At 39.4% G+C, this 14673-nt stretch overlaps 1 protein-coding gene across 1 annotated transcript; it reads left to right on the top strand.

Annotated features, from left to right (window-relative positions):
* Window positions 1-2071: 2071 nt before the first annotated feature.
* LOC104457079 (serine/threonine-protein phosphatase BSL1) lies at window positions 2072-14240 on the top strand. Its single transcript, XM_010072024.3, has 21 exons — window positions 2072-2640; window positions 2816-2876; window positions 2986-3064; window positions 3153-3232; window positions 3320-3414; window positions 4373-4472; window positions 4685-4754; window positions 6188-6289; window positions 6427-6508; window positions 6637-6807; window positions 10095-10278; window positions 10522-10729; window positions 10813-10980; window positions 11055-11293; window positions 11845-11929; window positions 12026-12124; window positions 12193-12392; window positions 12471-12546; window positions 13295-13430; window positions 13509-13648; window positions 13750-14240. Exons 1-21 carry the CDS (start codon window positions 2436-2438, stop codon window positions 13831-13833), a joined length of 2664 nt encoding a protein of 887 aa, XP_010070326.1. The 5' UTR covers window positions 2072-2435; the 3' UTR covers window positions 13834-14240.
* Window positions 14241-14673: the final 433 nt, after the last annotated feature.

The following is a 14673-nucleotide window of genomic DNA, read 5'->3' as shown; positions in this document are numbered from 1 at the left end:
AATTGACATTCTTTATTTTCTATATAAGCACCTGCTGGAAAATTCCAAGCGGTTGAAGTTAAGTTGACAACTTTGACCAACAAAAAGAAGAGTCAAGTTGACATTGCGGATCCTCTCCTGATTTGATTAAGTTTAATAAGGTATGCCTCCTTGATTTCTATATATTATGTTTTGATTGACAATATAGTTCATTAAAAAAAGCTAAGTTAATGCGGTTTTGTGATTGGTATCCATCACTTTGCACCCCCTCGCCCCAATTGCCACCACCAGGTTAAGTGGACCACATTTCACAATGTCATGTTTTCATTAGCTCTTCATGGCCGCGTCACTCGACATCACGATCATCTCTCGTATGCTTTTCGAGGTGTATTTCTCAAAGGCAAAGTTATCGCGAGCGATCTTGGCGGTCGGGTCTGATCCACAAAATTTTGGCCTCGACTCTCCACAGTGACCGACGAGATATAATGTCAGTCATTGAATACGATCACAATGAACTTGTTGTTGATAAGGTCGCGACATGTTAGAAAAGCCTTCTCGTTCGAGTCCTAAGAAATGATTTGATTTTGTCGGCATGCCTTGTTTCTAATGATATGTAGACCCGAATTCTTTGATGTGGATCTACAGGTTGGTTCTAATGTAATCCATCTTGCAAAAGGAATTGGCGTGGGACTTGAAAGGGCAAAAAATTATTTTGGGTTCGAGGTATGTTATTTCAATGGTGGTTTAGTAAGATTTTATTTCAAGATGGATTTGTTTTTTTTTTTTTTGGGAGAAATGATTGGATAACAGTTTCTAATTTAATGTGAAAATAATAATATAATCTGACCACAAAAAACAAAAAATAAATAATTATAATTTGTTATGGAGTTTGTTTATTTAAGAATTTGCGCTTTATAAGAAACTGTTAATCTCACAATAATTCAAGGATTATTGTGCTAGCGAAACCTTTTTTATTTTATGCTATCAAATGATCAAGGGTGAGAGGTACTTTTCGAGCTTATGATATAATTTCAAAGTTATCGATTTTCCAGTGAGAATTGATGTCTTTGCTAGGTTGGGACCCTTCCATGTTGGGATTGATTTAAAATTGGTACCGACAGGACCTCTAAATGCAACTCGAGAGAATAGCAGGAGTAGGTCGAGGATTATGGAGAAGATCAGACCCGTGGCTTTTGCAATGCATCGGTGTCGATTCTCCTATGCGAAGAAGAGTGTGGGTCGAGAATAGTGATCTGGACGGACATCGATAATTTAAAGATGCGCTTATTTTGGGAAAAATGAATGATTTGAATTCTAAAAAGTAATCATTTGTATTGCTTATAAAAATGGATAAACAAAATATTTCTTATTTAAACATAGATTATTGTTGCTGATAAAAATATTTTTTATTAATTAATTATTTTAAACGATATAAACTTTTTGAAAAATATTCTGAACAATCCCAAGTAATCATATCTTCGTCGCAGGTCCACTGGAGAGCGATCCTAAGAACCCCACGTAATTGGATGAGTCAGATTGAGAGAGACACGTTTGAAAATGAGGCTTCTTTGACGAAATGTACTAGGATTATAAATTCTCTAAAAACTGACCAATTGAATGGTCAAGTTACCATATATATTTTCCTTTTTCTCCGTGATTTTCAATCTATTTCTCGTGATTTTCAATCTATTCCTGTGACAAGGTCACCTGTTCGGATTCGATTGCGAGTTCCCCGACACCCTAGAGATGGAACGGTCATGATCGAGAGGTGCAAAATATCTCGATCGGGCTCTTTTTCATATGAATTTTTCGATCGATAGAAAAATTTCGTGGGCGTCAAAATTGGAGGCCTTCGAGAGGAATCCAGAAGTGGGGATTAATTGAATTATAGAAGCAACCGTCATTTTCTTTTCAAACATGCGAACCAAAAAAACAGGAAAAAAGAAAAGAAAAGAAGGAAATCCAACGGCGTCCCTCTCCGTTGACCATTGACTCTCCTCCCCCCTCTCTCTCTCTCTCTCTCTCTAGAAATCCTTTCTTTCTTTCAATTTTTTTAAATTTTATTTCTAATTCTTTTTCTCCTTCTCCTCTTTTTCCCATTCATCGTCTCTGACTGCGACTCTCTCTCTCTCTCTACCCACTCGAGTTTGACTCGTTGCAGCACCACCCGGCGCGGCCCCGATTACATCCCATCGCCGCCGCCGCCGCCGCCGCCGCCGCCGTCATTGATTCGCCCCTCCCCAAATCGAGAAGCTTCGGCCGCCGGGGTCCCTCGAGCCTCCCCGAGCCCTCCGCGATCTCGCTTCCGCTCGGGGGGTTCGGGTTCGGGTTCGGGTTCGGGGGGCTCGGGGCTCGGGGCTCGGGTTTGATCCTTTTTCGGATCGGCTGAATTTCGAGGCCGGGCCTGCGGGTGGGGGAAAGGGGAAGCTCCCGTGCTGCGCTCTCTCGCGGCTTCCATGGGATCGAAGCCATGGCTGTACCCGGCGCCGACGTATCGGAACCTGGAGACCTACTGGGACGCCGACGAGGACGCCCCACTCCCCCGCGTCGGCCACACCCTCACCGCCGTCGCCGCCACCAAGTCCCACGGCCCCCGCCTGATCCTCTTCGGCGGCGCCACCGCCATCGAGGGCGGCGCCGCCTCCTCCGCCCCCGGCATCAGTGAGTACCCGTCGTGTCGCTTCGAGTGTGTTTCCGCGATTTTTGTTCGCTCTTAATGACTGCTAAATTTCTCGATCGGTCCGTTTTGGATTAGTTCGGCTGTTTTCACCTTTCAATTCTCTCTCTCTCTCTCTCTCTCTCCCGCTCTCTGAAATGCTGGTTGCTGTTGTGCTAGGATTAGCCGGAGTCACGAATTCAGTGCATTCTTACGATATTCTCACCAAGAAATGGACAAGGCAACTGCTTTCCCTCATTTCCTTTCCTCTTTTTCCCGTTTTGAGTAGTAGTATCGGATCTTGATTAGTAACTGCTGTTTGTTTACCTCTGTATGATTGATGAATTCAGGATGAAACCTGCGGGTGACCCGCCATCTCCTAGGGCTGCACACGCGGCGGCTGCAGTGGGCACTATGGTCGTGTTTCAGGTAATTGTGATGTGGAAATATGTGGCCATGAATGGCTAGTGGTGTCTTTGTTGGTTTAAATTTACGCGTGAAGTGTCTCCATTGATAGGGTGGCATAGGCCCTGCTGGGCATTCCACGGATGATCTTTACGTGCTAGACTTGACTAACGACAAGTTCAAGTGGCACAGGTGAACTTCTGCTGCCAAATCATGAGAAGTAATTTCTGCACAGAGAAGGATTTCTGATAAATATTAGTATTCGGTCTCAATATGTAGGGTGTTGGTGCAAGGGCAGGGTCCTGGGCCTCGATATGGTCATGTAATGGACTTGGTTGCTCAGAGATATCTTGTCTCTGTCAGTGGTAATGACGGTAAGTGTTTTCAATTGTTTTTGGTTTTTCTTGAAGATATGCTACTAGAAGTGATCAACTTGTCATTTATACTGGTAACCACTGCAAATTTAGGGGAGATGCTTTATGATCATTGCTCTTTGCTTCTCTTTGATTAGATGAGATGGCTATAAGACATGCTTTGTGCTGAATCTATTTGCTTCTCTAGTTTTGTTTGAAAAAGATTTCTAACTTTAAAGTAGATGTGTAATATACTGTGAGCAAAATGCTGCAGCTAGTTTCAAATGTGTTGGGCTTGAACCATTATGGTGTTATTCATCCTCAGCAACTCGTTTGAATGGTTATTGCGATGCTATTTTGATGATGCATCAAAATGTTCTTTTTTATTTCCTTTTTAGAGTATGTTCATGATGATATTATACAAGTATCCTACATGGCTTGTCTTTAAAATTTTTTGGGGACCTCATATACTTGTAGTCTCCATCAACATAATGGCTTTAGCATTAGGAGTGAACTTTCTAACACATGGTATCATGGCCTAGTTTTGCATTCTTCACTGAACTAATAGGTCATTTCCCATGTGGTTCTTGTTTATGTTGTCATGTGCTTCATACAGTTTCTTTCTTAAATTGCACTTGAGAGGAGGTGTGAAGTGATTCGTATTGTTTGTTTAGGGATTTATTTGGATTATATATGCATGGAGTCTCCATTGCCATTATAGCTTTGGATCGAACTTTCTAAAGGATATTATCTGGCAAAGTATCCTTTTCAATTGTGGACACGTGGTGCTTGCTCATTTATTATGACACCTTATATTGCCTTTGCAATACAATGCAATGCTTTTTGTTTTCTTCATTTTATTTCTAGAATTGTCGGTCTGTCAAGCCATTATTCTTGCTTTTAGGTCTTTTTGTATTTTTGATGAAGGCATTGTTGGAAGGCTAATGATAACTTGACCATGGGAAATATTCTTTTATAGGAAAAAGAGTTCTTTCAGATGCTTGGGTACTAGATACTGCCCAGAAACCTTATGTTTGGCGCAGGCTCAACCCAGAAGGTGATAGACCTTCTGCAAGAATGTAAGTATATGTTACACAGTTGGGAAAGTCAGTTGCCTCTAATTGCATATTGTTAATGATGGCGATTAGTAACTGCAAATGATTTCCGGTGCATTACCACTTTGTCAATGATTGTACCTAAGCTCTTTTACGTTGGAAAAGCAGATGCTATCTATTCATTCTCTCCACATATGAAATACTAAATTATACATAACTCTACAAAACTTTTGCAGGTATGCAACAGCTTGTGCACGATCAGATGGCATGTTTTTACTTTGCGGTGGAAGAGACTCCTCAGGAGCAGTAAGATCTATTTTCACTAAAGAACTACTTTCAATAGTATTGCTGACATGTAATTTGGATGGTTTCCTCTTCCACTTGGCTTTGGTTATTGAGCTTTGTTCTTCCTAAGTTAGTTTCTACTTGATTAGTATGTGGATGAAGATATTGAATCATGTGAATTTAGTTTCTCCCTAATCAAAGGAGTGACCTTTGCATCTAGGCAGCCCTATATAAGGCACTTGGAAAAGCCTTGTGCTTCCCCTTTAAAATTTAGGATTTTGTGTTGGCATTTACAAATTGATACATCCAATACAGTCTCTTGTGATGAATTACTGGTTCTCTTTGGGGGCAGTAAGATCTATTTTCACTGAAGAACTACTTTTGATGGTACTTCTAGCGTGAAATTTGGATGGTTTGCCCTTCCACCTGGCTTTGGTTCTTCAGCTTTTTCCTTCCTATGATTATTTCCACTTGATTAGTATGTGGATGAAGATGTTGAATCATGCGTGAGTTTAGTTTTTATCTGATCGAAGGAATGACCCATGTGTTTCGGCAGTTCTTTATGAGGCACTCAAAAAATGCTTCATGCTTCCGCTTCAAAATTATGAGATATTGTGTTGGCATTTTCAAATTGATACATCCATTGTACCCTCTGTGATGTTTTGTTGGACCACATACATTAGGCCTCTTCAGGGCAGTAAGGTCTGTACCTTCAGTGGTATTACTGGCATGCCATTTAGATGGTTCGCTCTTCCACTTGGCTTTGGTTCTTGAGCTTCTTCCTTCCTAAGTTTGTTTCCACTTGATTAGTATGTGGATGAAGATGTTGAATCTTGTGTGAGTTTAGTTTTTCTGATTGAAAGAATGATCTTCGCATTTAGGCAGTAATTTATAAGGCACTTAGTAAAGCCTCATGCTTCCCTTGAAAATTTTGAGACATTGTGTTGGCATTCCAAATTGATACATCCAATGTAACGTCTGTGATGGTTTGTTGGACCACATACGTTGGACCTTAATTTACAGCTGTTCCTCCTTCAGCCTCGAGAACATTAAAATTCAACTGTCAGAATCTGTGGGACTAGGTCGAACTCATGATTTTTGTTACACAAATGCTCTCAATATCCTACAGTCGAAATGTTTCATGATGGATCTTTTTGTGTTAATTTCAATAAGGAGGAAAGGACAAAGATGGCAAACCCCTTAGTACTACAGCAAGAGGGTAGTAATACTACAGTATCCAGTTGGATGTTGAGGATGGAGAGTTTTCAAGCATAGACCTCTTATTTAGAACTTCACTCTCACCTGCATGTGGAGGTGTGCGGCCCAGAAAGAAAGCAAAAAAGAAATAAAAATAAAAGAAATCAAATTACCAAGATCTCCCGTATCTGATAATATACGTTTTTGGTCTTTTCGTACTATATCTCTTAAACTATTAATCTGCCTGGCATTCACAGCCACTGGCCGATGCTTATGGCCTGCTTATGCATAGGAATGGTCAATGGGAGTGGACTCTTGCTCCTGGGGTATCTCCTTCGCCAAGGTACCAACATGCTGCGGTAAGTATATGCTTTTTCTTGTTCCCACTTTGCTTAATGAACTTGAAGAGCAGTCGTGCAGTCTTTGAGAGGACTGGGTTTGGATATGCATATTACGGCTTATTACCCGATGAACCAAAATGTTTGTGTGGTTGCAGGTCTTTGTTGGTGCTCGGTTGCATGTCACAGGAGGTGTCCTCAAAGGAGGACGTGCTGTTGAAGGTGAAGCAGCTATAGCAGGTAATCTCTTTAATCTACGATGTATATATGCAAACTACTTTTGGCATAATCCTAATCATCTTATTTTCCAATATCATCATTATACTATGCAAATATCTGTTTTTACAACCTTTGTTATGTTTTGATAGTTTTGGACACTGCTGCTGGAGTCTGGCTGGATAGAAATGGACTTGTGACTTCGTCTCGCACTAGCAAGGATCACTCTCAGTATGATCCCACATTGGAGCTTATGCGCCGTTGCCGCCATGCAGCTGCTGCTGTTGGTGTTCGCATATATGTCTACGGTGGTCTTAGAGGAGGTAAAGAAATTAAATTGGAAAGGATCTAGCAAAGGATCTTATATTGTACCTAGTAGTTTCAATGACATAGTAATCAGATCATTAATGGTTTTTTGGTACAATGACATGAACAATAAGAAAAGCAATAATAAAATGGGTCCAAATGTAGCATGATTTGAATTGTAAACTTTGAACTTGTGGTTTGTCCTTTTGAAAATTTTGGAGATGTAAAAGAAAATCATGAAGAGCACTATTTTTGGGACTCTGGTTATCTAATGGAATAGACAAAGTAAAGTGTATGACCTATGTACCTTTCTTCACCTGCTTATTGGAGTTCATCAGAATTATTTTACCAACAAGATATGAACTGTACATTCTCTATTAAAGAATGGTACAGATTATGAGCAATTGGCGATAAAGTTAGGCACAATTAATTAGGCGTCTGCAGGAGAACTTGTGCAGCTTGCAGACTTTAGGGAACTATCATAGTCGGGAAGGTTCCAGGGTGGGTATTAGAGCTTGTAATGTAGGTTCTCAAGTTCTGAAAAATTGGGATTGGTGAGTACAAGGTAGGTTCTAGGGTTTGGGTTATACATTCCTGTTTCCACCTTGGATTCCTCTGCCTTGTACCCTGTAGATTATTGCTTAATTAATTATGTTTGCTTTTAAATACTTATGACTTTCTTAGTGTCAGTATGAAATCTTCACATTTCAATGGATGAAGGCCCTAACTGATTAACTATCTGCAATCCAATTTTGCCCCACTTGTGATGAGCTTGGTTATGTCTACGACTTTTTATCTTAGTTCATGCTTTTAGTAGAGTGGGATATATTTTATATAAACTCATAGATTTAAAAGATAGGTGGAACCTGATTTATTTCTTTATTTTTTCTGATGTTACTGTTATTTTAGAATTATGTTACAGTTAGACATGAACATTTTTATGCCAAATGATCAATCGTATAACTATAAATGTGACAATTTTTTATTCAAAAAAAATTATCTTAGAAAAATATGGGGTAGTACAGGGTACACTGGAACCTCTGTAACTGACAGGTTCGGGTTTAGGGTGGTTCCAAGAGACTACGGGGTACATTCTAAGTTCCAAAAATTTGGAACTGGTACCTTCTGGATAGTTCTAGAGTAGGGTAAATACTCTACTTACCTTGGAACCTGCGCACCAATTTGAAAATGTATGTGTAGATACTCTTTGTGGATCAACGAGTTACCAAGTCCTGCTATTTTGTCTTCCAAAGACAGTTTATTTATTTAGAAAACACACAAAAGGATTCCTGATCAATCTAATCTGAAAATGAGGATATAAGTCATTTTTGCATGAGGAGTTAGATAGATCTCTCCAATCAAATGGATACTTTACTTATATATAGCACCTACATATAAAGACAATCCATAATTTTAATGGTGCGCTTACTTTTGCATAGTGAAACTATAGAGGCTGAGGGTGAGCGCTTTTTTTTTTTTTTTTTTTTTGGGGTGGGGGGGGCGCTTGGGGAATTTCATATCATTGATGTCAAAGCTATTGTGCTGTTAAATAAGTGTCGTACAATCTCAAACTAATTTGACACATCTTAAAGTCATGTGGGTGTGATGTGTAGATGAGCCGACTATAGCTCCCAAGTTATTCTAGTGGTGAACCTGATTTGGTCCAGAGTGGATATGTTGGAAGTTGGATTATTTCCACATCATCTGTGTTTGAATAGATGTATTTTCACAAGTAATTTTTGCGCATTTGTAAGCTAGCACGACTCATTTAAAAGTCATATGATTTTGGGTGAGCCATAAAGCGGGCAATACGGTCCTTGTGCTGGGCCTAGATGAGCGCAGATGCAGCTGCGTGATTGTTACATGCATGTTAATTTCATTTTGTGTAACTTATATCTATTGATTCACTGGTGCATGGCACGGTACTAGGCTAGTTGTATTTGCAAGTTCAATATCTACTCTCACCAAGTTTGCTATTTACGGCTTTATTAAGGAAGACAAACTGCTATTCTATCCACCATTATCATGTTGTGTATTAAAAGGCATGTTATTCCTTGGAATCAATATCGATTTATTGTAGCACTTGGTGGATGGCAATTCTAGATTTAAAAAAGGCCGATTAAAGAAGAGTTTGTTTATAGTAATCAGATATTTCTTCTTTTGGGTCATAATGCTTAAGTTGGAACTGTATCTGGAAACTGTATAAAAACCACAATCTTTAGCAATTGTTCTTGAAGAATGTTCTGTCCTGCTCAACTGTCTCTTATTAGACTTCTGTCATCAGAGACTTCTGGTTACGGTCCTTGGAGGAGACCTATTGCAGATCATGTTAATGTTAGGTCCAACAACCCTGGCACAGAGGCTGTTACTTTTTTGGTTGCATATATAATTTCTGATGGCTTCACACACAGCTCAGAGTGAAGTAGATGTTTTGCTTGCCTAAAATAATTGGGCATATTATGACAACACCTGTACAAAGTGAAAGAATGTTTATTTTTTTTCAAATGAAAAAGTGATGCTTTATCAGGACTAGTTGGTAATATCTGGTATAACAGTATCTGAGTTGGTATAGCCTCTGAGACAGGGATGTCAGGTCTCTAACAGATGTTATCATGCAGGTTAAAGCTCTAACAAAAATAGCTATAGCTGAACAAAGAATGAACTTCCCAAAGTCTTAAGATTCCAAAATTTTGTCAAGTAAAAGCTTCGTTTACATGTCATTTGATCATGTAGACCAAAATGTCAAAAACTATAATATTACAAAGTTTATATACATAAACTGACTTTTTTCAGTTTCAATTGTATTATCAACACCTAATTTTTCCAGTGCAATAATAATCTTAGACAAGAATTAAAAATAAAATGGGAATCAGGGTCCACATGGAACTGGAACTCTTTTTTGTGGTTCTTGTCTTGTAATCTTCTCATTTTTAGTTTTCACTGGCTTGACCGTGGTTCATATGTGAGAGTGAGACTCATATAACAGAATGGAAATGGCCATCCATATCATTCGTCTCATGTTTTCCTTTCACTATGGGTTTAGTTGAATGTTATTCTGTTGAAAAGAGGAATGTTTTCAAATTTACAATAAGCAGACATATTATGATTAAGAGCTTTGTAATGTTCATTCATGCAGCATACTATGCTGATTTATGATCTGGTCAGATATTTTGATGAAGTTTCATTTTTGTCCATCTAATTGTTTGTTTAGTTCAGAAGGCTTTTCCAGCGATTGCATGACATATGTTCTTCTCATTTGGTCATCTATTTGTTCCCTTAATATAATTTGAATTATTTGGTGCAGATATTCTGCTTGATGATCTTTTGGTCGCCGAAAATTCGCTGTTCCAGTCGGATGGTGATTCACCCATGTTAACATCGGAGAGAGCCTCACCTATCAGTAGTCCAAAATTAAATGCGCCTAGAGTTGTTTCTGCAACATCTCCAACTTCAGATAGTGCACTAGATAATTCATCTGGTGGCATGGGGTATTATACTTTCTTCCCCATTTCTCCTGACCTTTCTTTTCTCAAGTACAAGTCTGGAATTTGTTGTGCCTGCAGTGACATATAATTGTTTCTTTTCGCCCCCAATCTTGTGTCCCCTCTCTGCCTCCCTCCTTTTCTAGCCACTAGGCCGTGTGCCTACAGGCACTTGTTGTGATGCAGACATGCCCAAGCATTTTAGTTAGCATCATATCTGCGTGTTTCTTAATGATGTGTATATAACAGTTCTAGCATGGACAAAAACTCAATGGAAAAACTCAGGGAGGCTTCAGCTGCTGAAGCTGAGGCGGCTAATGCTGTCTGGCAAGCTGTTCAAACTGCATCTTCTGTCCCTGCAGAAGAAACATCAGTATCAGAGGAAAACTCTCCAGCAGCTGAAACTGCTTCAGATGGTAGTGACACTGAGGGAGACGTTCGTCTTCATCCTAGAGCTGTAAGTCTGTGAATTTATGTCATGGTCTCACATCAAAGGGTGTTTTAGTCTCTGTTCTTCATGCTTACATTGTTGTCCTACAGGTGGTAGTTGCTAAAGAGGCTGTAGGTAACCTTGGTGGAATGGTAAGACAGCTATCACTGGATCAATTTGAAAATGAGAGCAGACGGATGGTTCCAATGAATAATGAGCTGTCATATCCTACAAAAAAGTTCACCAGACAGAAATCTCCTCAAGGCTTGCATAAGAAGGTGAGTGATACAGAAGTCAATGCCATCATCCTCATTAGAACTTTTGCCAGGCTAATTACCTCTTCTCTTTTCAGATTATAGCCACTTTGCTTCGGCCTCGAAATTGGAAAGCTCCTGCTAATAGGAGGTTTTTCCTGGATTCTTACGAAGTTGGGGAGCTCTGTTATGCTGCAGAGCAGCTTTTCATGCATGAGCCAACAGTTCTTCAGTTAAAAGCTCCAGTTAAAGTATTTGGTGACCTACATGGTCAATTTGGCGATCTCATGCGTTTGTTCGATGAATATGGTTTTCCTTCCACTGCAGGAGATATAACGTATGTTCACTATGGTTTCAATCATTTCTTCTAAGTTCTATACTTGTAGTAAATGTCCTATGCATGCTGGTCTTCGCTGAGAAACAGCATGACAACAGGAGAGAAGATCCAAGTGTCACACGTTTAAAAACAGTACCGAAATGATAACTGCAATAGGCACTGGGGCTGATGGTGGCTGCTTCATAGTCATAATATAATTTGTTCGAAGTTTCACAACATTAAGGTGATTATGTATAAGTTTTTGTTCAGAAATTCAATCACAAGTTTAAACTGTAGACTATTGTCATGATTTCGGTTTCTTCAAAGGAAGGCTTGGAAATGTCGAATCTGGCATTCCCTACTATTGTGAGGTTCAGTTTATGGTGGTGAATTTTCTTCATGTTGCTTAAAGGGCCACACATTTTCTGAATCTCTGATAATAGTAAAATCTAGTGAATTGATTCTTCTGGGGAGGAAGTTTTCCCCGTATTGGATATATATTTACTTTTTTTATGTCATGTGAAATTGAAACTTAAATGTCCATCTGATAATCTCTTTATGCATTGACACAGCTACATCGACTATTTGTTTTTGGGAGATTACGTTGATCGGGGACAGCACAGTTTGGAAACTATAACTTTGCTTCTTGCTCTTAAGGCATGTTTCTGCTTTTGAAAGAGATGGTTATATATACAAATGCAATGCAATGTTTATGTTGTTTTACCAACTTGGGCTGTGGTTACCTTTTTGTAGATTGAATACCCAGAAAGTGTTCACTTGATACGAGGAAACCACGAGGCAGCTGACATAAATGCACTCTTCGGTTTTCGTCTTGAATGTATTGAGCGAATGGTGAGTGCATGTGTTCAGTCATTTGTTCTCTTTTCCAAGGCATGTTATCTCAATTTGCTTTTGTATAGGGAGAGAATGATGGAATATGGGCATGGACACGGTTTAATCAACTTTTCAACTATCTTCCGCTTGCTGCTCTCATAGAGAAAAAGATAATCTGTATGCATGGTGGCATAGGAAGGTCAATACATTCTGTAGAACAAATTGAGAAGCTTGAAAGGCCAATAACAATGGATGCTGGATCCATTATATTGATGGACCTTTTGTGGTATGATAAATGTCTTCATTTTTTTCCATTTCAAATTGGACCTTTTGTGCATTTTTTTATTGACAGTTTCTTGAACAGGTCTGATCCGACAGAAAATGACAGTGTAGAAGGTTTGAGGCCGAATGCTAGAGGGCCAGGCCTTGTCACATTTGGGGTATGCCATGCTAGTTTTTCTAATTGGGATATGCTTTTCTTTGTACTCTTTGCCTTTCAGTATATGTGCCCTCCCTTATCTCTGTTCTTATGTGATACTCAGTTGTCTCTACAAAGTTCTAAGCTGAGTAGTGTCTTGTGTATGCTTGAGGCCTAGCTAGTGGATAATCAATAGACCTTCAGGTAATCTGAATTTTCAGAAATCAATCATTAGAGTTTTTTCTGGGGTTAAATTTTGAATGCAGAAAACCTATATGCAATAATCCCTCCAGTGGGAGGACACTAGAAAGGCTGCCTAATAGGCTGCTTTTGACAATGAAACTTGATCTTAATCCCTTTGAGTGTGAGCCTTAAGGGACTGTTATATCCACCTTGCTTAACAAAGCAAGAATGGTTGTTGGTAAAAATAAAATGCTGAGTCTAGCAAAAAATCTGCTTGACATTTTTAGTGTATCGCATTATTTTCCTTATCTTCATCCTTTGTCTCATTATTTCACGTCTGTCCAAGAACCTCCCAGCCTCCACTCTCTGCAATAGAACCATTTTGAAGCTGCTCCTAATCTCATTAGTTGTGCTATTGCCACTTCATTTCTCAAGATATTTTATTTTGACTGGACGCTAAAAAATTAGAGTACTTTGTAGCTTAGGTCTTTAAAAGTCACTGCAGTAAATTTTATTCCAAAGAACAAGGTTGTTTTGGAATAAGCCTGATCATTGCTTTGTTGAGTATTGACTCTTGTTTACTTCAGCCTGACAGGGTCACAGACTTCTGCAAGAAAAACAAATTACAACTTATCATAAGGGCCCATGAATGTGTTATGGATGGGTTTGAGCGGTTTGCTCAGGGACAGTTGATTACCCTCTTTTCTGCAACTAACTATTGTGGTAAGCAAATGAAGTCCTGAGCTTTTGACTGACCCCTACATCGTGCATTTGCAATTCTAATTTTCTCTATGTTTTTAGGAACTGCAAACAATGCTGGAGCAATATTAGTTGTTGGAAGGGGTTTGGTCATCGTGCCCAAGTTGATACATCCACTGCCACCTCCCCTTCAATCACCAGAGACATCTCCGGAGCGTGTCATTGAGGACACCTGGATGCAGGCAAGCCCTGTTTGTCATTTCCTGATTTTTTTTTTCCTTTTGTCAAAGTCTTAAATCGTTTATAAGCCACAAATTCTTCTAAATTTTCTGGTATAATGCAGGAGCTCAACATTCAAAGACCACCGACACCTACCAGGGGTCGCCCACAGCCTGACCTAGACCGTAGCTCCCTTGCATATATCTGAGTTCGACTAAATAGTGTGGAGACGCTGAATCTTTGTTCCTGGATTGGCGGGCTTAATTTATAGCTCGTCATGGTCACACAGACCATTCGCCACCCGAGAGCACGCGGCGTAGTTGTCTACTGTGGAATATGATAGTTGGGCTTGTTTGTTGCATAGGTGTATACATAGTTTGAGAGGCAGAAAATTTTACCAGTTATTTGTGAGCGTCTCTCTTTTCTTCCCCACCCTCTTTTTTCCCTCCCGCATTGAGATTACTACATGTACATGTATATTAGGTCTTTGTAAGAGATGAGGAAGATAAAGTTGAATACAGGGTTAGTCGTGCCAGTGGTATTTACTAATGTAATGTAAATGTTTCTCTGATTTTTGATTAATTAATTCTAAAATCATATCTTTTGTGAAATTTAGTTTGGATTATTGGAAATTTCGAGTGGCACAGATTTGTCAGATTCTTGCAAGGGGCAACAACTCCCACAAAGCTCTTAAGGCTTTGTCCGTTTGTTTATCATTATTACTGTCGTTTGAGCTCGCGTCACAGATTAAATCAGTTGGTAGTTGTTCTCCTTTTTCTTCTCGCCCTCTTGCTCCTCAATTGATGGTTATTCTGACAAATTTAAAGTTTTTTTGGAAGGGACAGAAAATTGTTAATATTTCTTGATTAGGAGCGAGGGAAATTACAAATTCGGTGTATTTTCCTTCCCAATTTTCTTCACCCTTGCTCCCAAACGTAGCCTTAGAGCTAAGCATCTCGAAATGATCCATGTGGTCTTTAAGAAAATATTTGGACGAAACAATCAATAGGATAGTTGAAGATACCATTACATACATTAATGGGATCGG

The sequence above is a fragment of the Eucalyptus grandis genome, chromosome 3, assembly GCF_016545825.1.
Source record: "Eucalyptus grandis isolate ANBG69807.140 chromosome 3, ASM1654582v1, whole genome shotgun sequence".
Classification (NCBI taxonomy): Eukaryota; Viridiplantae; Streptophyta; class Magnoliopsida; order Myrtales; family Myrtaceae; genus Eucalyptus; species Eucalyptus grandis.
Note: the sequence above shows the minus strand (reverse complement) of the source record. Positions and strands in the feature narration are given on the sequence as shown.